The following is a 26,993-nucleotide window of genomic DNA, read 5'->3' on the forward strand; positions in this document are numbered from 1 at the left end:
TATTTAAATTTTTTATTGTTAAAACAGACATCGTTTCAGGACTGCTTACTAAAGAAGCAGAACAGATGCGACTACCACAAAGAAATCGCGACCCTACCCTGGCACCGACGCGCCGATTCGTTCAAGGAATGATCAACTTTTGTGATTTATTAAAAAATATTGAACAATATTCGAGGGAGGATCAATTAATCCGCATAATTGCCGTAGACATATTTATAAGAAGTTTTCATTGCCGCCAGAATATTATCAGGCGTTGATGGCTCATAATGTTGTTTAAGATGGGCAAAAAACTCTAACTGTGAACATGTAACGAAGACAAAGTTCAGAACGGAATGGTTGCACTCCGGCACCAACAACTACCTACTACCTAGGTAATTTAGCTGTAAGTCATCAACATCCGTGTGATTAATTTTCAGCTTGCGGGATATGCTTTTTTTGTGATATGTCACAGTCATCATCGACAATGGAACCGTCCTAAAAGAACAATTAGATACTATTTAAATGTGTCAATTCCAAAACAAATAAAATGGCTTACATCTATAGTTACACTGGGTCATTGTTTTCATTGTTCAAAGGCAAGTAAGTGGGTGATTTCCGTTGTTCATTGGAATGATGATGGTGGTGATGATGCTGATCCTCAGTGGTAACTGGAAATAGCTGAGTATTGTGAAAATGTAAATCAGTAGTGCGATTCCCTAACACATTTTTTGAGTTACCGACAAAAATCGGTAAAATTAAAACGCAAAATAATGAATGAAAAGTTCAAATAAAAGTGGTGGCTGTATAGACAATTTTGACAATTATTGAAAGTTTCAGTATCCCATTCTGAAGGAAACGTTCAGTTGTTTCATTACGAGTGGTGTCCTCTTGGCTCGTAGTACCGTCCACCGTCCTCTTCACAGAACTGTAAATGGCTTGCATCTGAAATAATACAAATTTAGTCATATTGAATTATTTTATTTACTCAAGCATGTGTCTGTGATGTGTTATACACTAAGCAAGTATAATAGTAGCTCTGTTCCAGAACTAAAAAGTTTTTACAATTTTTACGACTTTTACGTCGTCTTTTACAACTTTTACCACTTTATAAAGTACGGGAACAGGCCAAGTATTACAATGAAATCCATTTAACAATATCCACTTTGGAATACTACTTACATTGGATACCCACATCCACATCTCCCACCCAACTCCCACATCCACATCAAATTAGTACTTTTTTCTTTTTTCTGTTTTCGCTTTTCTTTCCTCGATCTGTAAATTTTTTTTTTTTGATATGTATGTTGGAATTGTTGCTAAAATATCGGTAAGTGTACTGTACGGAACGTTATGGTCCTCAGCAGTACGTGCCACCGATTTCCCAAAATAAAGTACTGCTTCCCTCACAGCCTCTTTTACGTGAATGGTTTTTTTGTTTTTGTAAATCTCGGAAGATGCACCATCGCTTAATTTCTTGCTCAAGTTGTGCTCTGACAATGTTGTTCTCAATGGCTACGCTGTTTACAGATGGTTCTGATCTGTGATCTTGAATTTGTTGTACAAGTTCTTGCCGTGGGACATTATATTTTTGCAAGACTCGGTCAATTGGTAGGCGGAAATCTACACATGCTCTTAGAGCTAGAGCCATTTGGGATTTATAGTATTCATTTGGGTTCTGCTGGGTGTCTGTGTCTTCTAAATCAATGTGGTGGGTGTTTGTACCTTATGTTATCACCATCCACCAGCAGTGCATCAAAGGCAAGGACGCATACTCTCTGTTCTTCGGACTTTCCTCGAAAAAATTGCAAACCTTTTTCAATTGTGGGTTCGAACAATCCGCGTTTGTGTTGTGGATACACACTTCCCTCCACGAAATCAATTGACGGTGTTCGAAAATGCAAATGCTCCTGTTTTTGCTCAATCATATACCCGTTCCTGGATCCTAACACCCTCAGAGCTAATACCTTCATGTCTTCGAAGGATTCTATTACATTTCCCAATGTGAGACCGTAATGTATTTCCTGGAAATTATTGGCCATTTTTATATTTGTAATTTTCACTTTGAATATGTTTCACTTTGAATATCAAATTTCAAATGCTTAATAATCCGTATTGTGTAACATAAAAATAACAAAACATTTGGTTGTGTATGCAAATATATATTATATGTACATGTATCGAAATCACTCAAGAGAAATAGATGTGAGAGAGTAAAAAAAACTTAACTGTTTACAGTAATTACTTGCTTAATTTTTCTCAAAATTTCAGTAAAACCATTATTTCTGGTGGCGGAAGCACTATGCACTTTCATAATTGCACAGTGTACGTAATAACAGACGAAAAAGCTGCACATGCACTTAAGTTTCACAGCCCTCTTCAAGTCCACCACAGCACCAGCCCATTAGAAGGTACAAACACCCACCAGATTGATTTAGAAGGAACAGACACCCAGCCCCAGCAGAACCCATTAGAAGGTACAACCACCCACCACATTGATTTTGAAGACACAGACACCCAGCCCCAGCAGAACCCATTAGAAGGTACAAACACCCACCACATTGATTTAGAAGACACATACACCCAGCAGAACCCAAATGAATACGATAAATCCCAAATGGCTCTAGCTCTAAGAGCATGTGTAGATTTCCGCCTACCAATTGACCGAGTCTTGCAAAAATATAATGTCCCACGGCAAGAACTTGTACAACAAATTCAAGATCACAGATCAGAACCATCTGTAAACAGCGTAGCCATTGAGAACAACATTGTCAGAGCACAACTTGAGCAAGAAATTGAGGCGATGGTGCATCTTCCGAGATTTACAAAAACAAAAAAACCATTCACACTAGAAGACGTAAAAGAGGCTGTGAGGGAAGCAGTACTTTATTTTGGGAAGTCGGTGGCACGTACTGCTGAGGACCATAACGTTCCGTACAGTACACTCACCGACATTTTAGCAACAATTCCAACATACATGTCAAAAAAAATTTACAGATCGAGGAAAGAAAAGCGAAAACAGAAAAAAAGTACTAATTTGATGTGGGAGTTGGGTGGGAGATGTGGATGTGGGTATCCAATGTAAGTAGTATTCCAAAGTGGATATTGTTAAATGGATTTCATTGTAATACTTGGCCTGTTCCCGTACTTTATAAAGTGGTAAAAGTTGTAAAAGACGTAAACGATTTTCATATAAATTTTGTGTACGGGAACGCAAAATGTGTAAAAGTCGTAAAAATTGTAAAAACTTTTTAGTTCTGGAACAGAGCTACTATTATACTTGCTTAGTGTATAAGTCCCAATTTACATTAGGCGAGTTTTCTTGCGGCAATTGTCAGTTTGTAGGTGAGAGAGGGTGCTGAGAGGCAAAGGGTTACCATATGCCTCACCTCTCTCTCCTACAAAATGACAATTGCCGCAAGTAAACTCGCCCAATGTAAATTGGGACTAACACATCACAAACACTTGCTTGAGTAAATAAAATAATTCAATATGACTAAATTTGTATTATTTCAGATGCAAGCCATTTACAGGTCTGTGAAGAGGACGGTGGACGGTACTACGAGCCAAGAGGACACCACTCGTAATGAAACAACTGAACGTTTCCTTCAGAATGGGATACTGAAACTTTCAATAATTGTCAAAATTGTCTATACAGTCACCTGATTTACATTTTCACAATACTCAGCTATTTCCAGTTACCACTGAGGATCAGCATCATCACCACCATCATCATTCCAATGAACAACGGAAATCACCCACCTACTTGCCTTTGAACAATGACAACAATGACCCGGTGTAACTATAGATGTAAGCCATTTTATTTTTTTTTTTTTGGAATTGACACATTTAAATAGTATCTAATTGTTCTTTTAGGACGGTTCCATTGTCGATGATGACTGTGACATATCACAAAAAAAGCATATCCCGCAAGCTGAAAACTAATCACACGGATGTTGATGACTTACAGCTAAATTACCTAGGTAGTAGGTAGTTGTTGGTGCCGGAGTGCAACCATTCCGTTCTGAACTTTGTCTTCGTTACATTTTCACAGTTAGAGTTTTTTGCCCATCTTAAACTACATTATGAGCCATCAACGCCTGATAATATTCTGGCGGCAATGAAAACTTCTTATAAATATGTCTACGGCAATTATGCGGATTAATTGATCCTCCTTCGAATATTGTTCAATATTTTTTAATAAATCACAAAAGTTGATCATTCCTTGAACGAATCGGCGCGTCGGTGCCAGGGTAGGGTCCCGATTTCTTTGTGGTAGTCGCATCTGTTCTTCTTCTTTAGTAAGCAGTCCTGAAACGATGTCTGTTTTAACAATAAAAATTTTAAATAAAAAATATTAAAATTGAAAGATTTGTATATTTACCTGAATTAAAAAGCACCTCAAAGTGATTGATTTTAAAGCCATCAAAGTCGTAGGCTTTGTCGTATTGATAACTTTCAAAAGGCACGTGACGGCGACTGACGACCAGTCCGTCACAGGTAATGCTTACATGTATTAAAGCACGAACTATGGATATAAATATATGGTACAGATCTATCGTCCATGTATGTAATTTCCCGGTCAAGGTCATAATACCCAGTGGGAGTTTCAACTTCTCTAAGCAATTCCGAATGATATTGGGCATTATCGCACACAACTATCCTAATTTGCAAATTTAGCCTGTTAGCTACACCATATATTATTTGCAGGCATCTACGAAGTTCTCCGCCTGAGTAACTCTCTCTCTCGCCAATGTACCACCTACAAATTGAAAACAAACATATATTACGACTTTATGTTATCACCATCCACCAGCAGTGCATCAAAGGCAAGGACGCATTCTCCCTGTTCTTCGGACTTTCCTCGAAAAAATTGCAAACCTTTTTCAATTGTGGGTTCGCACAATCCGCGTTTGTGTTGTGGATACACACTTCCCTCCACGAAATCAATTGACGGTGTTCGAAAATGCAAATGCTCCTGTTTTTGCTCAATCATATACCCGTTCCTGGATCCTAACACCCTCAGAGCTAATACCTTCATGTCTTCGAAGGATTCTATTACATTTCCCAATGTGAGACCGTAATGTATTTCCTGGAAATTATTGGCCATTTTTATATTTGTAATTTTCACTTTGAATATGTTTCACTTTGAATATCAAATTTCAAATGCTTAATAATCCGTATTGTGTAACATAAAAATAACAAAACATTTGGTTGTGTATGCAAATATACATTATATGTACATGTATCGAAATCACTCAAGAGAAATAGATGTGAGAGAACTGTTTACAGTAGTTACTTGCTTAATTTTTCTCAAAATTTCAGTAAAAACATTATTTCTGGTGGCGGAAGCACTATGCACTTTCATAATTGCACAGTGTACGTAATAACAGACGAAAACGCTGCACATGCACTTAAGTTTCACAGCCCTCTTCAAGTCCACCACAGCACCAGCCCATTAGAAGGTACAAACACCCACCAGATTGATTTAGAAGGTACAGACACCCAGCCACAGCAGAACCCATTAGAAGGTACAACCACCCACCACATTTATTTTGAAGACACAGACACCCAGCCCCAGCAGAACCCATTAGAAGGTACAAACACCCACTACATTGATTTAGAAGACACAGACACCCAGCAGAACCCAAATGAATACGATAAATCCCAAATGGCTCTAGCTCTAAGAGCATGTGTAGATTTCCGCCTACCAATTGACCGAGTCTTGCAAAAATATAATGTCCCACGGCAAGAACTTGTACAACAAATTCAAGATCACAGATCAGAACCATCTGTAAACAGCGTAGCCATTGAGAACAACATTGTCAGAGCACAACTTGAGCAAGAAATTAAGCGATGGTGCATCTTCTGAGATTTACAAAAACAAAAAAACCATTCACACTAGAAGACGTAAAAGAGGCTGTGAGGGAAGCAGTACTTTATTTTGGGAAATCGGTGGCACGTACTGCTGAGGACCATAACGTTCCGTACAGTACACTCACCGACATTTTAGCAACAATTCCAACATACATGTCAAAAAAAATTTACAGATCGAGGAAAGAAAAGCGAAAACAGAAAAAAGAAAAAAGTACTAATTTGATGTGGATGTGGGAGTTGGGTGGGAGATGTGGATGTGGGTATCCAATGTAAGTAGTATTCCAAAGTGGATATTGTTAAATGGATTTCATTGTAATAATATAGGAAAGAAAAGCGAAAACAGAAAAAAGTACTAATTTGATGTGGGAGTTGGGTGGGAGATGTGGATGTGGGTATCCAATGTAAGTAGTATTCCAAAGTGGATATTGTTAAATGGATTTCATTGTAATACTTGGCCTGTTCCCGTACTTTATAAAGTGGTAAAAGTCGTAAAAGTTGTAAAAGACGTAAACGATTTTCATATAAATTTTGTGTACGGGAACGCAAAATGTGTAAAAGTCGTAAAAATTGTAAAAACTTTTTAGTTCTGGAACAGAGCTACTATTATACTTGCTTAGTGTATAACACATCACAAACACTTGCTTGAGTAAATAAAATAATTCAATATGACTAAATTTGTATTATTTCAGATGCAAGCCATTTACAGGTCTGTGAAGAGGACGGTGGACGGTACTACGAGCCAAGAGGACACCACTCGTAATGAAACAACTGAACGTTTCCTTCAGAATGGGATACTGAAACTTTCAATAATTGTCAAAATTGTCTATACAGTCACCTGATTTACATTTTCACAATACTCAGCTATTTCCAGTTACCACTGAGGATCAGCATCATCACCACCATCATCATTCCAATGAACAACGGAAATCACCCACCTACTTGCCTTTGAACAATGACAACAATGACCCGGTGTAACTATAGATGTAAGCCATTTTATTTCTTTGGAATTGACACATTTAAATAGTATCTAATTGTTCTTTTAGGACGGTTCCATTGTCGATGATGACTGTGACATATCACAAAAAAAAAGCATATCCCGCAAGCTGAAAATTAATCACACGGATGTTGATGACTTACAGCTAAATTACCTAGGTAGTTGTTGGTGCCGGAGTGCAACCATTCCGTTCTGAACTTTGTCTTCGTTACATTTTCACAGTTAGAGTTTTTTGCCCATCTTAAACTACATTATGAGCAATGAACGCCTGATAATATTCTGGCCGCAATGAAAACTTCTTATAAATATGTCTACGGCAATTATGCGGATTAATTGATCCTCCTTCGAATATTGTTCAATATTTTTTAATAAATCACAAAAGTTGATCATTCCTTGAACGAATCGGCGCGTCGGTGCCAGGGTAGGGTCCCGATTTCTTTGTGGTAGTCGCATCTGTTCTTCTTCTTTAGTAAGCAGTCCTGAAACGATGTCTGTTTATACCCTACACCACTATGTGGGGAGGGTATTATAAGTTGGTTTTGGCCAAAAAGTTTGTAACGCATCGAAATAATAGTCGTAGACCCATACTTATATATACCAAAATAAATGTCTCGACGAGCTGAGTCGATCTGGCTATGTTTGTCCGTCCGTCAGTCCGTCCGTCTGTCCATCTAAACCTTGTAATAGCGCTACAGGTCGCAATTTTGATCGGATCGTCACGAAATTTTGGATGTTGATGGGGATCCCGGAGGGGAAGAAGCCTATTGATTTTGGTGATGGTCGGATAATATTTAGGGGTCGGAAAGGGCAAAAAACTTAGGTGGATAAAAAGACAACGTTTTTTTCCAAAGCCAATATCTCAGCTTCTATATGGGGTATACCAAAAGCAAAACCTGACAATGAAAGCAGAAAATATCACCTTTCTAATGATGTAAAGTATGTTCTCGCAGGTGATCAAACAACGAAGATATCACAATAGTAGCAAATAAAACCGCAATTTTCATTTTTGCGATTTTAATTATATTGACAAATATCACAGCTTTGGTTGAAAATTTTCCAAAAGCAAAGCCTGACTATGAAAAGAGAAGATCCCGTCTTTACAATGATGTAAACTAGGTCGGCGTAGGTAACCAAATAACGGAGATATCGCAATAGTCGGTAATACATCCCATTTTTCTATTTTTTTGAATATCACGCAACAGGTCGCAATTTTGATCGGATCGTCACGAAAATTTGAGGGTTAATGGGGGTCTCACAGATGAAAAAGCATATTGGTTTTGGTGATGGTCGGATAATATTTAGGGGTCGGAATGGGCAAACACTTATTTGGAGAAAGTCAACATTTTATTTCAAAGCCAATATCTCTGTTTCTTTAAGAGGTATATCAAAAGCAAAACCAGGAAAGGAAAGTAGAAAATATCACCTTTACAACGATGTAAAGTAGGTTGTCGTAGGTGGTCAAATAGCAAAGATATGGGAATAGTCGATAATGCATCCCATTTTCCGATTTTTTTGTAATCACGCTACAGGTCGCAATTTTGAACGGATGGTCACGAAATTTTGGGGGTTAATGGGGGTCCCAAAAAGAAAGAAGCCTATTGATTTTGATGATGGTCGGATAATATTCAGGGGTCGGAATGGGCAAACACCTATTTCGAGAAAGGTCAACGTTTTATTTCAACGCCAATATCTCTGTTTCTATAAGAGGCATATCAAAAGCGAAATCTGGCAAGGAAAGTAGAAAATATCACCTTTACAACGATGTAAAGTAGGTTGTCGTAGCTGCTCAAACAACAAAGATATCGCAATAGTCGGTAATGCATCCCATTTTCCGATTTGTTTGTAATCACGCTACAGGTCGCAATTTTGATCGGATCGTCACGAATTTTTTGGGAGTTGATGCGGGTCTCACAGAGGAAGAAGTCTATTGATTTTGGTGATAGTCGGATAATATTTAGGGGTCGGAATTGGGAAAAACTCATTTGGAGACAAATTCAAAGTTTTATTCTTTGTGAATATATTGGCTTCTAGTAGGGGTATTCCAACGGCAAAGCCTGTCAATGGAAGAAGAAAATATTACCTTTACATTGGTGTAAAGCAGGTTGGCGAAGGTGCTCAAACAAGGAAGATACCACAATAGTCGGCAATGCATCCAATTCTTCCATTTTTTGCAATCAAGCTACAGGTCGTAATTTTGATTGGATGGTCACGAAATTTTGGTTGCTTATGGGTCCCAGAGACATAGAGGCATATTATTTTTGGTGGTAGTCGGTTTATATTCCCTAAAATAAATGTTTACCAGTGAAAAGCTTGTGCACAGGGGTAGTGGTGTAGGGTATCACATGGTCGGCCCCGTCCCGACTATAGCCTTTGCTCACTTGTTTAACAATAAAAATTTTAAATAAAAAATATTAAAATTGAAAGATTTGTATATTTACCTGAATTAAAAAGCACCTCAAAGTGATTGATTTTAAAGCTATCAAAGTCGTAGGCTTTGTCGTATTGATAACTTTCAAAAGGCACGTGACGGCGACTGACGACCAGTCCGTCACAGGTAATGCTTACATGTATTAAAGCACGAACTATGGATATAAATATATGGTACAGATCTATCGTCCATGTATGTAATTTCCCGGTCAAGGTCATAATACCCAGTGGGAGTTTCAACTTCTCTAAGCAATTCCGAATGATATTGGGCATTATCGCACACAACTATCCTAATTTGCAAATTTAGCCTGTTAGCTACACCATATATTATTTGCAGGCATCTACGAAGTTCTCCGCCTGAGTAACTCTCTCTCGCCAATGTACCACCTACAAATTGAAAACAAACATACAGTTTGTCAAGTAATTGTTTTCGAACCAAGAAAACTAACATTTTTCTGTATTAATTTATGAAAAATGACTGATAATTGGGATAAAAATGTCGGGTTTTTTGCAACAAATAGTTGGTAGACTAATTAAAGACAATATAGGATGAATAAATAAAAAATTAACCCACGAAGTCCAACAAAAAGTAACGAAAACCAATAACTACATGTAATGCAAGTTGTCAAATAAATGTTTTCAAAATGTAGTGAAGTTCCGAAATAACCCATATTTTTGGTAAATTCTTGAAAATCATGACATTTTAAGAATATTATTCTCAAAAAGGGTTAACTACTAACAAGTATCAACAATATTTGGCATAGAATATCCCTACTAGGAGGGTTACCATATGGACCAAGGGAGTACAAGGTTATATTACATGTAAACAGGGTCCTATAGATCTTAAACCGGGAATATCTGAAAACTAAGACGGTTTACGAGTTTTTTAGTTCACGATGATGGACTGTCATCAAATACAATAAATATTACCTACAGCATAATTAGATCAGAAGGGTTGCCAGATCGACTAAAAAAGTACCAGGTTATATAAACAGTGAACGAGACCACCTGGGCCCCGGAACATGGCACCGAAGTTTTTTTTTTAGTTAAAATTAATTAAGAGATAATGACATTTCACTAAACAATCGGAAATATCGCAGTAGGAGACCAATATTGCTTAGAAATGTATGGGGTAAAGTTTCGACAATTTTCAGAAATGCATACTTCGACCTATTGGACACATTTCGCGTACTCGGCAGTACTACTGTAGTACATTTATAGGGGGGAAATTATGTTGATGGGTAAATAATGCTTCAGTGTTAGCATGGAAGCAAAAAAACTTGGAGATTTCCTCTGAACTTGCTATAAACAGTTGAAATCGGAGGTCTATTAAGAATCGGCATAGACTGACAATATCTTATATATGCATTTCTAAGCGATTTTTGTACTTTTATGTCGTATTTTGGTTTAAGTTGGGGAATTCCCTTATCCCTTAATTCAATTTGAGTTAAATAAACAAATTTTAAGCCCTGGTTATGGATCTTGGTGGCCTCGTTTACTGTTTATATAACCTGTCACCTTTTAGTAGATCTGGCAACCCCCCTGATCCAATTATTCTGTAGGTAGTATTTATTGTAATTGATGACAGTCCATTCCGGTGAACTAAAAAAACTCATAAAACGCCTCAGATTTCAGATATTCCCGGTATAAGACTTATAGGATCCTTTTTACATGCAATATGACCTGGTACTCCCTTGGTCCATATGGTAACCCTCCTAGTAGGGCTATTTTATGCCTAATATTTTTGATACTTGTTAGTAGTTTACCCTATTTTAACAATAACATTCATAAAATGTCATGATTTTCATGAATTTACCAAGAATATGGGTTATTTTGGCACCTCCATTAAATTTTGAAAACATTTATTTGACAGCTTGAATTATATGTAGTTATGGGTTTTCGTTATTTTTTGTTGGACTATGTGGGTAAATTTTTTATTTATACATCTTTACTTGTCTCTAATAAGTCTACCAACTATTTTTTGCAAAAAACCCGACATTTTTATCCCAATTATAAGCCATTTTTCATAAATTAATACAGAACAATGTTAGTTTTCTTGGTTCGAAAACAATTACTTGACAAACTGTATATTGCGACTTTATGTTATCACCATCCACCAGCAGTGCATCAAAGGCAAGGACGCATTCTCTCTGTTCTTCGGACTTTCCTCGAAAAAATTGCAAACCTTTTTCAATTGTGGGTCCGCACAATCCGCGTTTGTGTTGTGGATACACACTTCCCTCCACGAAATCAATTGACGGTGTTCGAAAATGCAAATGCTCCTGTTTTTGCTCAATCATATACCCGTTCCTGGATCCTAACACCCTCAGAGCTAATACCTTCATGTCTTCGAAGGATTCTATTACATTTCCCAATGTGAGACCGTAATGTATTTCCTGGAAATTATTGGCCATTTTTATATTTGTAATTTTCACTTTGAATATGTTTCACTTTGAATATCAAATTTCAAATGCTTAATAATCCGTATTGTTTAACATTAAAATAACAAAACATTTGGTTGTGTATGCAAATATACATTATATGTACATGTATCGAAATCACTCAAGAGAAATAGATGTGAGAGAGTAAAAAAGAACTTAACTGTTTACAGTAATTACTTGCTTAATTTTTCTCAAAATTTCAGTAAAAACATTATTTCTGGTGGCGGAAGCACTATGCACTTTCATAATTGCACAGTGTACGTAATAACAGACGAAAACGCTGCACATGCACTTAAGTTTCACAGCCCTCTTCAAGTCCACCACAGCACCAGCCCATTAGAAGGTACAAACACCCACCAGATTGATTTAGAAGGTACAGACACCCAGCCACAGCAGAACCCATTAGAAGGTACAACCACCCACCACATTGATTTTGAAGACACAGACACCCAGCCCCAGCAGAACCCGTTAGAAGGTACAAACACCCACTACATTGATTTAGAAGACACAGACACCCAGCAGAACCCAAATGAATACGATAAATCCCAAATGGCTCTAGCTCTAAGAGCATGTGTAGATTTCCGCCTACCAATTGACCGAGTCTTGCAAAAATATAATGTCCCACGGCAAGAACTTGTACAACAAATTCAAGATCACAGATCAGAACCATCTGTAAACAGCGTAGCCATTGAGAACAACATTGTCAGAGCACAACTTGAGCAAGAAATTAAGCGATGGTGCATCTTCCGAGATTTACAAAAACAAAAAAACCATTCACACTAGAAGACGTAAAAGAGGCTGTGAGGGAAGCAGTACTTTATTTTGGGAAATCGGTGGCACGTACTGCTGAGGACCATAACGTTCCGTACAGTACACAAACCGACATTTTAGCAACAATTCCAACATACATGTCAAAAAAAATTTACAGATCGAGGAAAGAAAAGCGAAAACAGAAAAAAGTACTAATTTGATGTGGATGTGGGAGTTGGGTGGGAGATGTGGATGTGGGTATCCAATGTAAGTAGTATTCCAAAGTGGATATTGTTAAATGGATTTCATTGTAATACTTGGCCTGTTCCCGTACTTTATAAAGTGGTAAAAGTCGTAAACGATTTTCATATAAATTTTGTGTACGGGAACGCAAAATGTGTAAAAGTCGTAAAAATTGTAAAAACTTTTTAGTTCTGGAACAGAGCTACTATTATACTTGCTTAGTGTATAACACATAACAAACACATGCTTGAGTAAATAAAATAATTCAATATGACTAAATTTGTATTATTTCAGATGCAAGCCATTTACAGTTCTGTGAAGAGGACGGTGGACGGTACTACGAGCCAAGAGGACACCACTCGTAATGAAACAACTGAACGTTTCATTCAGAATGGGATACTGAAACTTTCAATAATTGTCAAAATTGTCTATACAGCCACCTGATTTACATTTTCACAAAACTCAGCTATTTCCAGTTACCACTGAGGATCAGCATCATCACCACCATCATCATTCCAATGAACAACGGAAATCATCCACCTACTTGCCTTTGAACAATGACAACAATGATCCGGTGTAACTATAGATGTAAGCCATTTTTTTTTTTTTTGGAATTGACAAATTTAAATAGTATCTAATTGTTCTTTTAGGACGGTTCCATTGTCGATGATGACTATGACATATAACAAAAAAGCATATCCCGCAAGCTGAAAATTAATCACACGGATGTTGATGACTTACAGCTAAATTACCTAGGTAGTAGGTAGTTGTTGGTGCCGGAGTGCAACCATTCCGTTCTGAACTTTGTCTTCGTTACATGTTCACAGTTAGAGTTTTTTGCCCATCTTAAACAACATTATGAGCCATCAACGCCTGATAATATTCTGGCGGCAATGAAAACTTCTCTCGATGCATTGGGTCCGGAAAAGAGTGAAGCTGCTTCTAATCTGTGTACAATAGATAAAAAGTTGGTTGGCGGTTTTTGCAAAGAAGTTTGGCGGATCTTAATGAACAGTTGATGGTCCTAAACAGTCGCCTTTATGTGGTAAGAGGTACCAGTAATGTGTTTCCACGCCTTTTCAAGGAATGGCAACGGAATTGCTAACTTTTGAAGAAGAACCATTCGCCCTGAAACGTGATGCAGAAACTGTCTTCAATCCTTATACTGTGTTGCAGAAAAATATGGGCAAGGCTCCATTGACATATCAGAAATTCGTGTCAATAATAGAAATAAAAATAGGTAAACAACTTTTTAAGTTAAACGGTTTTATGTTAAACATACATTGCAATGTTTAAGATAAATGTACTAACCCCCTGTTTTTGTAACTTATTTTTGTTCGTTCGTCTATATTCGTAATAATTTAGGCATCCATAGCTCAGCCCCCTGAAGACATACATACCTAATTTTACGTATACCCGTTCCATATATCGCTAAGAATTCCTCATTTAAAAATCAGCGCTCTACATTTGCGCTAAAGCGAGTAAATTGATCTACAAAATTTGACAATTCGTGTGAGAACAATAAAATTTTTTACAAAAACTGGGGGTAAAAACCAAAAAATAATAAAATAGATACAGTCGTGGGAATTATAAACATATGCATAGACTAGACTAAAATAAAACCGTGGGGCACGTCAATTGTCTACAATTGTTGATTAAAATGTTTGTTTTGTAATGTTACACTATAATTAGGCAGTTGTTCAACCGACAACGATGGACGTGTGATAAGTAGGGCTAGAATGTGGAAACAAGCTAGCAAGCTCGATTATAAGCGAGTTTTAGGGTTTCAAAGTGGTGAGCGAGTAGTACTTTGTCGATTAAAGACAAACTACGAGCAGTGAAACGCTTCCTCGCCAGGCAGCAGTGTGAATGTCCAACGATAAACTAGTTGAAACATCTCTTTTATTTACATAGAGTGTATAACTATTGGAATTTCCATGAGCAAGAAATAGTAAGTAATTTCCTCACCGTTTGCGGGCCAACTGCCTAACGACGAATTAAACGATTCTTCAATCGCACATTAAGTCGATAATTTGTAGACAATTGACGTGCCCCACGGTTTTATTTTAGTCTAGTCTATGCATATGTTTATAATTCCCACGACTGTATCTATTTTATTATTTTTTGGTTTTTACCCCCAGTTTTTGTAAAAAATTTTATTGTTCTCAAACGAATTGTCAAATTTTGTAGATCAATTTACTCGCTTTAGCGCAAATGTAGAGCGCTGATTTTTAAATGAGGAATTCTTAGCGATATATGGAACGGGTATACGTAAAATTAGGTATGTATGTCTTCAGGGGGCTGAGCTATGGATGCCTAAATTATTACGAATATAGACGAACGAACAAAAATAAGTTACAAAAACAGGGGGTTAGTACATTTATCCTAAACATTGCAATGTATGTTTAACATAAAACCGTTTAACTTAAAAAGTTTTTTTTACCTATTTTTATTTTCTAGTTTTTAGTTTTTATTTCGCATTCTGTTTAATTCGTTTAGTGCTTCATTATTGCAAGGTTTCTTGCCCGTTAGTTTATTGCAGTCCAACTCCTCTATACGTAGTCCCTGCAAAGATCTTACTCTACTAAGAGCCACGTAGGCTTGACCTTCTTCAAACAGTTTCGCACCTAAGTATACGACTGCGTGATCCACAGTGCTGCCTTGCATTTTATGTATAGTAGGAGCCCATGATAGTATTAAAGGCAACATTCTTCTTTCAGCCGTCCCGTAATTGTACTTAGCTGGAAACTGTATGGCTTTCGGGTGTATAAGATGTACTGTATAGTGCACTGTATTCTTCTTGTCAAGCCCTTTTATTTGATACCCATATTGGTGGGATTGATAAAAAATTTTTATCAGCCATTTGGTACGGCGGCCATCTTAGATTTCAATTTTGCATAGTAAATTGTATTCTACTTGTTGAGACCTTTCATTTGATACCCATTTTGAGGGGATTGATAAAACCTAAGTTATACGCCATTTTGTAGAGGCCGCCATCTTAGATTTTAACTTTATATAGTACATTGTATTCTACTGGTTGAGCACTTTCATTTGACACCCATATTGATGGGAGTGATAAAACCTACGTTATCCGCCATTTTGTAGCGGTCGCCATCTTGGATTTCAATTTTTTATAGTATATTGTATTTTGCTTGTTGAGCCCTTTCATTTGATACCCATATTGATGGGATTGATAAAACCTACGTTATCCGCCATTTTGTAGCGGCCGCCATCTTGGATTTCAATTTTTTATAGTATATTGTATTCTGCTTGCTGAGCACTTTCATTTGATACCCATATTGATGGGATTGATAAAACCTACGTTATCCGCCATTTTGTAGCGGCCGCCATCTTGGATTTAAATTTTTTAAAGTATATTGTTGTTGAGCTTGTTGAGCCCTTTCATTTGATACCCATATTGATGGGATTGATAAAACCTACGTTATCCGCCATTTTGTAGCGGCCGCCATCTTGGATTTAAATTTTTTAAAGTATATTGTTGTTGAGCTTGTTGAGCCCTTTCATTTGATACCCATATTGATGGGATTGATAAAACCTACGTTATCCGCCATTTTGTAGCGGCCGCCATCTTGAATTTATAATGATAATGAATAAATATAATTGTATTGTCACCAAAATCTAAAGTGTATACAAAATTTCAGATTAATCGGTTGACAGGAAGAGGGTGAAATTTGAATTACTAAATTTGACCCAAGAATAAATAACACTGTGAACCGAAATTTTGGGGGGTGGAAAATTCCTATTGGAGATGAAAGCCCTTGGTGAGTATATACAGAACCCCGAAGGACAGATTCGCCGTGAGTCGATCTTTCGCGATATGGCGTGATGAAGTTTTTGCTAGAGACCCTGTAAGCCATCAGGAATTAGCGTTATATCTTTGTCCACTGTTGCTTTAACTTATTTTTGATATGACATGTCTTCAGTCAAATCGAACGAGGATTATTTTCGTAGAGCACTTCGACCTTCTAACTCGCTTCCTTCAATTTCCTTTTCGTCCTTTATTTTAAGAGCCGCTATAAAAGTACCACAAGATGGCGTTTTTCAACTTCGAAATGTTCTGCAAAAATGTCGGCCAGAAAATTTTAGGTACGGCTCTCCTTGACAACAAATCGATTATGTCGAGTTTTCGTGGTCGTTTTGTGCATTTATCCTGTTTTTGTTCAGAAAAATACTATATTTTGTTTTTTGTATATTGGTTACAGAACATACAAAAACACAAAACACAGTTTTTTTCTGAGCAAACAGGGGTAAATGCACAAAACGACCACGAAAACGTGACAACATCGATTTGTTGTCAATGAGAGCCGTACCTAAAATTTTCTGGTCGACATTTTTGCAGAACATTTCTAAGTTGAAAAACGTCATCTTGTGGTACTTTTATAGCGGCTCTTAAAATAAAGGACGAAAAAGACATTGAAGGAAGCGAGTTAGAAGGTCGAAGTGCTCTACGAAAATAATCCTCATTCGATTTGACTGAAGACATGTCATATCAAAAATAAGCTAAAGCAACAGTGAACAAAGATATAACGCTAATTCTTGATGGCTTACAGGGTCTCCAGCAAAAACTTCATCACGCCATATCGCGAAAGATCGACTCACGGCGAATCTGTCCTTCGGTGTTCTGTATATACTCACCAAGGGCTTTCATCTCCAATAGGAATTTTCCACCCCTCAGACTTTGAGCTTTTCGTCTCAAAAGAACCCTCGTTATAGGCAGGGAATAACAACTTAGTAATGCCTGGTTCAGACTGACCGTAATTCGCTCTCTATTTGTTGTTCGACCCCAAATTACGATGTAATTACTTCATTTCCCATACAAAATTTTGAGAACGAACAACGATTTTTGTACATTGTTCAATTTAAATTACTCAGAATGACGATAAAATATGTCCCATCTAACACATGAGAGAATTTATCGAAATAAATTAATTATGACAAGAAAAATACACAATTTAAAAATTTATCAAAATTTCAAACATTTTTAGAAAAACTACAAAATATGAATGAAAAGTAAACTTTTTAACGACTACTATACATTCAAATCATAGAAATTTTTTTCTGCTCTTTCATTGCACTTGCATTTCTTTTCCATCGTTTCAAATTCGCGTACAAATTTAGAAACAAAAATCAAATGCCTGCCGGAAAGTCTGTATACCAAAAAGTTATATTGGCAGGTCTCTCTCTCGTTAATTTTTAAAATAGAAAAATTTGAAAATATACTGAAATCAACAAAATTTTGAGAAAAAATAGAAAACACGAATGAAGTTAAAATAATTTAATATTAAATAGATATCCAGAAGAAGGACAAATATTTTTTCAGTTCATATCAATTAACTTTACTCGTCTTTTGGCTGAAACATTCTTTAAAATCAGTAAACAAAAACTATGAAAATATGAATCATGTTGCTATGAATTGTGTACCATGTCGTATGAACGGGTTAATTCGTGTACGTAATTATAGAGTATTTGTATTTTCGTTCCACCCTAATTATATAGTATTTGTATTTTCGTTCCACCCTGGCACTACAGCCAGGTCAGGCAATTTGGCGCCCGTGTGCGCTCATTTAGCGTTGCTCTCTCCACACACACAATTCAACCCATTGAAAAAGCATGCACTCACACAATGACGCCCCGTAAAGTATGCAATAGAAAAGTATGGTGCCTGACCTGGCACTACAGTAATTATGGGAACGAACGACGTGATTCAAATGCTGGTATGAACATGGCATAAGTTGATTCTTGATCTGACGTTTTATTGACTTATAGCAATCAGAGTATAGGCATTGTTAATAGTATGAAATGCCTGGGTGTTTTGATAGATGTTAAATTATCATTCGATACCCATATAGACAATGTTGTGACTCATACCCCCTTTATTATAAGTGTTCTTTTGTTAAAGTTTGGATTTTACGACCAGATTATAGCGTACTGGTTAACTTTAAGTGAAAAGTGACCATTCAATTTTAAGGGCGACCTTTTTTCCATTAACTTTGAATGTGAAACTTAGGGGTCGATTATGCATCACCACTAAACTTGAGTTGCATTGTCAATTGACAGCGTGACTGAGATGAAATGTTGTATTATTGAGGTCAACCCAACTGGGTGGTCGATAAACGTGCTATCGATCAGTGTATTTTTTTCAAACTTGTGAACTCTATATTTAATCCAAAACACACAATTCACCACCAAAAGCTATTTTAAAATGTTAAGTTCAGTGGATTTTTTTGTTGGTGAAGAAAATGTGCAGGACATTGCATCTGTTAGAAGATATTTAATGGGTACTTTACACGATATGTTTTTTACATAAGAGTTGTCACTTTGCATATACATTTTGTATGAGAGAAGTGACAACTCATATGCAAACAAGTGAGAAAAGGCTACAGTCGGTACGGACCGACTATGTGATACCCTACACCACTACCTCTGTGCATAATTTTTTCACTCGAAAACATTTCGTTTAGGGACATACGAAAGTTTTTACCTATCTGGCTTTTAAACCAAATGGCTTAAGGCGAACTGAACCAAAATAATTAATATTTAATTTTATATGTCACTACTATCGACATCACCAACATCAATATGCTTCTATCTCTGTGAGAAAATGTGGTGATGATCCGATCAAAATTCCGACTTGTAGTGTGACTGCAGAAAAAGTGGAAAAAAGGGATGTATTACCGACTATTGCGATATTTCTATTATTTGACCACCTACTTTGTATAATTTTAAAGATGGGATTTTCTACTTTTTTAGTCAGGCTTTGCTTTTAGATGGTCCCCAATCAAAGGTGTAATATTCGTCATTATTATTAAAATCGCAAAAATGAAAAGTTGGGTTCTATTAGCGAATATTGCAATATCTTCGTTGTTTGACCACCTACGACAACCTTCGTTACATCGTTGTAAAGGTGATATTTTCTACTTTCCATGCCTTTCCTTTGCTTTTTATATACCCCTTATAAACGCTGAGATATTTGCTTTGGAATAAAATGTTGACTTTTTCTCCAAATAAATTTTTTGCTCATTCCGACCCCTAAATATTATCCGACCATCACCAAAATCAATAGACTTCTTCCTCTGTGAGACCTCCGATCCGATCCAAATTGCGACCTGTAGCGTGATTTCCAAAAAAAAATGGAAAAATGGGATGTATTACCGACTATTGCGATATCTCCGTTAGTTGGTCACCTACGCCGGCCTAGTTTGCATCATTGTAAATATGGGATCTTCTACTTTTATCACCAGGCTTTGCTTTTGGAAAGTCTCCAATCAAAGCTGTGATATTCGTCATTATAATTAAAATCGCAAGAATGAAAAGTTGGGTTCTATTTGCGACTATCGTGATATCTTCGTTGTTTGATCACCTACAAGAACCTACTTTACATCATTAGAAAGGCGATATTTTCTACTTTCATTGTCAGGCTTTGCTTTTGGTATATCCCATATAGAAGCTGAGATATTCGCTTTGGAAAAAAACGTTGTCTTTTTATCCACATAAGTTTTTTGCCCATTCCGACCCCTAAATATTATCCGACCATCACCAAAATTAATAGGCTTCTTCCCCTCTGGGACCCCCATCAACACCCAAAATTTCGTGACGATCCGATCAAAATTGCGACCTGTAGCGTGATTACAAGGTTTAGATGGACAGACGGACAGACGGACGGACTGACGGACGGACACACATAGCCAGATCGACTCAGCTCGTCGAGACATTCATTTTGATATATATAAGTATGGGTCTACGACCATTATTTCGATGCGTTACAAACTTTTTGGCCAAAACCAACTTATAATACCCTCCCCACATAGTGGTGTAGGGTATAATTAGTTTTGACTTAGCTTGTGAAATTGCACATACATATCTGTTGCATTATAGGTTTGGTTTATTCATTCATTTCATTTATTTATTCATGACATTGTGTGGGTTTACAGTATTAAATATGAATATAAAGAGTTTAGGATCTAATGTTCCTTTTCTGCTTAATTATGATTTTACTATTTGTAAGTCCGAATTTACATTAGGCGAGTTTACTTGCGGCAATTGTCAGTTTGTAGGTGAGAAAGGGTGCTGAGAGGCAAAGGGTTACCATATGCCTCAACTCTCTCTCCTACAAAATGACAATTGCCGCAAGTAAACTCGCCCAATGTAAATTGGGACTAACATTATGAGGCATGTATAATTAACATTTCAATTATATATGTAAGAAAAAAAATAATAAAAACCTTTTAAGTTATATGACTAGAATGGGGTTGGATTTACAAATCCTTATGAAACAAGTTCATTGATGTGGGGATAGCACGAAGATATGCATCGTTGTTCAAACGTAGATCTAGATTTTTCTAGTTTATGTCTGTGTTTAGACACACAAATTTCTCGGGAAAGTAAATTGAGTTTTTGGGAGAGAGCGGAGAGGAAAGAGCTCCTCAATACTCTTTCCTACCCCCTATTTCCTAAAAACTGAATTTACTTTCCCGTGTGTCTAAACACGGACTATCTTTTACAAGCAGGAATCCTGATAAAGTATGAAACCTTAGGGTGGAGTAATGCCAAGGTAGATCGAGTATCATTTTTAGTAGTTTGTTTTGCGCCACTTGTAACTTCTTGATGTGGGTAGTTGCAATGGACGAAAAAAGAGGAGCACAATAAAACATTATTGGCAAAAAATGGATTTGAGTATTAGCTTTTTGTTTTCTTTGTTTAAACCAGATTTTCGGTTTATTAGTGGATACATTATCCTAGTTACTTTATTAGTTTTATCTATAATATATGATATGTGATCACCGAAGTTTAATTTTTTGTCTAGGAAAATCCCCAAGTATTTAACATTGTTTTCCCATTCTATGCGATGATGGAGAACATGAAGAGGATGTTGAGGCAAGAAGCACTCTTTTCGTTTCCTTGAGAAATAAATTGCTTGAGTTATTTTTAAGTTTTTGCCTTTTTAGGGGCGAAGGCCATTATTTGTGAGATTTAATTAATTTAATTAATCGAGCTTTTTATGACCTAAGGAGATTACATTGAAAAATTGATATCTAGCGAAGTCCTACACACACACATCAACCACTATGCGACGATCGTTTCGTTAGCTGGTTAGGCTAACATCATCAGGCATATTAGATGTTGTTGTTGTTGCTAGACAATTTTCGCCATTTGGAGCTCCTATTTATACATCCAAGATTGCAATTTTGCATTTGTGAAGTTCAAATTGAAGCTTTTTATTTCCAAAGACGACTCATTTGTCCCCCTTCTATTCCAGAAATCAATTTTTTCAATGTTGCATTCATATTACAGTCGATGGCTTTTTTCCAACGTAGGCTGTATATATGTCTTTCACATCGAAAGATTTTTTAAGTGGATTGTGGTTTAGAACGCTAAGACGTCAGCTTGAGTTTTATCAGGATTTACAAGAATTTTCCATTTGGTAAAGTATTTATTCAATTGGACTAAGCCATCTTGTAGGTTTGATAGAATAATACTTGAGTGAGTCCCAGCACTCAATATTGATGTATCATCAGCGAAAATTGAAATATTGCAGTCATTTAAAGTTGGTATATCAGCAGTGTACATATTATACAGGATAGGGGATAAACAGGAACCTTGAGGACACCCACTTGGTATGGTAATTTCTCTAGATTTAGATTTTCCAATGTGTACAGCAAATGATCTTCCCTTTATGTAACTCTGTATAATTTTTATTATTTGTAAGGGAAAACCAAATTTTTTCATTTTGAAGATTAGGCCATTGTGCCATACTCCATCAAAAGCAGATTTTATATCTAGCAGGACCATACCTGTAGATAGCGAATTTTGAAAATTCCTTTTCACCAGATTTTTAATTTTTAAAAGTGGGTGACAGGTGTTTATTGTTCTCCTAAAGCCATATTGCTGCTGAGGAAGAATGTTATTTCTTTCAATAAAATCGTTGTGTTGTTCTTGAATAATTTTCTCGTAGATTTTACTAACAGATGATAGCAGACTGCTAGGCCTATATGATTTTGGATCGTCATATGGTTTATTAATTTTGTGAATTGGTACTATTTTTGATATTTTCCAACTACGGGGGAAATTGCACAATTTCAAGCTGGCGTTCAATATATTTGTAAGGTAAATAATACCGTTTCTAGGCAACATTTTAAGGCATTTATTGCTAATTTCATCTATACCTGGGGCCTTTTTGGTTTTCAATTGTTTAATTATGGTCTCGACTTCATTTACTGACGTTATACGAAAGCTTGTTGGTGTCGTTAAATTAATAATATTGACGGCGTTGTCCACTTCATAAATTGTGTTAGGATCGCTAAAAGATTCTGAGATTTTATGGTTTTTAAGGAATGTTTCCGCCAGAGCTTCGCATTTTTCTTCCTGGGTGTATATTGGCTTATTATTTATTTTAAGCGATGGAATGATATTTGTCTTTTTCTTTATCACTTTCAACATTTTCCAGAATGGTGACGTACCTTTATCCAGGCCATTTAGCATTTTGTTCCAGTTATTATTTCGGAAATCGGATAATTCCTTACTGATTTTATTATTAAATACATTAATTTGTAATCTGTCATTGGGGTCTCTAAAACGCTTCCAATTGCGCTTGTAGATGTTCCTAAATTGTATTAGTTCCTTAATTTTCTGGGAAATTTGAGAAGGCTTACATTTCACATTAACTTTTGGTACACTAATTTCAATTGCCTCTTTAATAGTGTCTGTGAAATTTTGTACCATAAGGTCAATATTTTGCACCGAAATTTGTTCTATAGGACTTGTACTACAATTCCTTGTAATATGTTTCTTAAATTGTTTCCAGTTTGCTTTGTTAAGGTTATAGAACCAAACTTCTGACAGTTCGGCTTTAAAATTTAATTCTACTTTTACCGGAAGGTGGTCAGATGATAGGTCGTTTATTGTTCTTAAAGAAAATATGTTTGCGGGTATATCTGTGAGAATTAAATCCAATGTTGACGGCTGTCTTCTGGGATCTGCGGGTACATATGTGGATCCATGAGGGAACATAATATTACACGAACTTGTTTGAAGTTTATTATATAGAAGGTTTCCCCAGACATTGCTTCTCAGGCAACCCCAATGTTGGTGCCTACAATTAAAATCTCAACCCCATCTCAACCCCAGGCAACCCCAATGTTGGTGCCTACAATTAAAATCTCCCCCAAGAATATAATTTGTGTTGTTGGTTAATTTATGTATATCGCTCAAGAATTCCTGCTTCCGTTGCGTATCACGCGCCCCTCCAGGAAAATAACATGAATATATATAAATTGCAGTACCATTGTGATATACTTCTAATCCGATTTTTTCAATAACTTTCGTAGGTTTCAGTTTAAGCAGCTTATGGCGAATGCTTTTCTTAATTAAGGCTGCAACACCACCACCTCTCCTATCAGCCCGATCGTTGCGGTAGCATACAAAATTTTGATTTTTGATAGATAACTTAGAATTTAGCCATGTTTCGGATAAAAGACATATATCAATGTCATTTAAATTTAAGAATTGGAATAACTCATCTTGTTTGTTGCGAATGCCTCTAGCATTCCATGAAATTATTTTTAAAGTCGCAATCAATTTAAAAATTTGAAAGCAATGTCAGTAACAACATCGAATTGTTCTGCCTTAGTTTTGCAGTTTCTTAATTTTGAAATCAATTCAAATGTCAACTGTTTAATTTCATCTATTGAGAATAGATTATTTTGGGCATTATTGCCATTTGACCAACTTTTTGGAGTAGGTATGTTCTGGTTTAGGTTGCTCGGAAAATGTTGAGCATAATTTGGGCATTGATAACCTTTGTAGTTTCTATTAATCCTCTTTGGTTTAAATTTCTCCTTTATTTCCAAGTATTTCAATCTGCTGGGACACTGAGATGATGTTGAGCTATGATCGCCACCACAATTGGCACATTTCAGAGTGGACTCTTTGCAATCTGCAGTCTGGTGATTTCCAGCACAGTTAGCGCAGAAGGACTTAACTTTGCATCTGCTAGAACAATGACCAAACATTTGACAGTTATGGCATTGGGTAATTCTATTTTGTTTAGGTTTTTGGTATTCCCATGTAACCTGTATTTTCTCGATCTTAGAATAGTTCTGCTTCAGTTCTTTCATCGTTATAGATTTTCGTTCGAAATAGACCACATAAATAATGTGTTCATCATTATTCAAATGTCTGATAACGATTTTTACATTTAAGCATTTCAAACCTTTTTCGATTAATAAGTTTTTAACTTTTTTGGATCCATTTTATCCATTCCCAAGAGTATGGCTTTATATGGTCTATCATATTTGGTACCATATGTAAAATATTGAAATTGAAACTGCGTAGATGCTTTCTCGCAAATTAATTTATAGTCCTCTTCACTAGTACAGTGCAATTTAAGACCGATCGATATTTTTTGAATCGAATAATCTTTCACATTTAATAGTCTGCACATTTTATGCAGTTGTTCTATTTTGCATTTTAGCAGAGTTATCGGAGGAATCCTCACCTTTTTTACCTCAGCAGTATCGATAATTATTTCGTCAGTAGTGACATCATCGTCATCAACCGCTTGCAGCGGGAGAAAATAATTTTGGTTCTCAGCACTCTGAGAACTTGATGGTTTAGTCTTTTTTCTCATGTTGGAGACATGAGTAACGGAGTCGTCAATCCGTGCCCGCTTAATGTTGTTGTTGTTTTTTTTCTGATATTTTAAATAACTGTGTGATGGTTTTGTTTTGCTGACACTTGCTAATGCGAAAATAATAAACACACGTCTGTACTCGACTAGCAAATGACTGAGAGTGATGCATTATAGGTATTCCATTATTTCATACAATGTTTTGACAATTACTCATTATTTTTTATTACTATATGCTCCCCTCCTTCCTTTTCAATTACGCTACAAAATTCCTTTACGTTCGTTCCATGAGCTTCCGTGATGTGACGACAAAGTCCTCGATAATGTGAATAATCCTTTCCACAAACTGAACACGCAAACTTCTGACCATTGTGAACTTTTTTATGTTGATTCAAAATATTCGTACTGGTAAAAGCTTTGCCGCATGTATCACAAACTTGATCCCGGACATTCGAATGAATTTTCTTATGATTCGCTAAATTTCTAGGGTAGGCGTTAGTATTTATGTTATATTTTTCATTGATTAGTTTTCGTATTATCTCATATCCTTCGGAAATGTTTGAAGAAATTTTATTTTTATTCCATAGTGGTTCTTGTTGTTTGTATGCTTCAATAATTGATGAAACGAATTCATGGTTTTCATATAAATTCTTTAAGTCATTGCCGATATCTTCTTCAGTAAAATTGAAATCTCGATCATCGTCAGTATCATTATCAATCTAAAATACAAAATGTTTATGAAAATCTGCTAATCTATGTACATATTTCTCTTTCGAGAACTCCTGCTGGAGTGTTCGCAAGAAATACGGATGTGTTACCTCATGGTAATCATTGGATTCCGTATTATTATCTTCATCATCGTGGGCATCTTGTACATGTAACTCTGAATAAAAATCGGCTGTGGTATTATCAAGATTATCAAGTGGATCCTAAAATGAAATGAAATTGATAACCATGCTGGGTATATCTTCATACAAACCTTCTCGATTTTTATTGTGCTTGGTGAGGAGCTCCCACTCTTGTCATTTTCAAATACTTTTCCAGCATTCTGTGGACAAAATGCATAATCGTCGTACTCATTGTTTAAATCTAAATTTTGTGTGTGACTTAAGAACTCGTCCATGTTTTCATAACGATGATTACATTGTATACACGACAGCAGGATATATGGTTTTTCGCTGATTGAAAACGATATATAAATTTCTCCATATTTCGACAAATTTCTCATATTTCCGGTTGTTTGATAAACAATTAACTTTAACACCGTGACGATTTATGTACGTCTACCCTAAAAACTATTTTCCTAACAGCTGATTGATTTAATGTTCAGCTGAGCGAGCCAACAACCGTCAGGTTATAAAAACTTATGTATCTGACTGTTTAAAATTCAAACTTTAAATGCATCATCTGCCTTGTTTTGAGAAATTAGTTTGGTCATCTGAAATCCATTGGATTTCATTTCGTAGTATTAAATTCACATTTGAAATCGAGTGGTTTTTGTACATTTAAACGTACTAAAACACTTTTGCCAATTTAAACGGCGTTTGCATTGGTGGGTTTTTTCGGGTTAACATCCTTTATGAGGATTTATTTGACGTTTGCGCTATGGAATTAACATTTGAAACCCAGTAGGTTTATT

The 26,993-nt window shown here is 36.2% G+C and overlaps 1 protein-coding gene across 1 annotated transcript; it reads right to left on the reverse strand.

The window, feature by feature from the left end:
- Nucleotides 1-13,564: 13,564 nt before the first annotated feature.
- LOC141398184 (uncharacterized) lies at nucleotides 13,565-26,625 on the reverse strand. The gene is made up of 4 exons (XM_073975416.1): nucleotides 26,334-26,625; nucleotides 26,173-26,283; nucleotides 25,715-26,073; nucleotides 13,565-13,655 (listed from the first exon to the last, which is right to left on the reverse strand). The coding sequence occupies exons 1-4, from the start codon at nucleotides 26,580-26,582 to the stop codon at nucleotides 13,565-13,567; spliced, it is 810 nt and encodes a 269-aa protein (XP_073831517.1). The 5' UTR covers nucleotides 26,583-26,625.
- Between the last annotated feature and the right edge of the window lie 368 nt (nucleotides 26,626-26,993).

The sequence above is a fragment of the Musca autumnalis genome, unplaced genomic scaffold (assembly GCF_047663935.1).
Source record: "Musca autumnalis isolate F117 unplaced genomic scaffold, ASM4766393v1 scaffold_3, whole genome shotgun sequence".
NCBI classification, from domain to species: Eukaryota; Metazoa; Arthropoda; class Insecta; order Diptera; family Muscidae; genus Musca; species Musca autumnalis.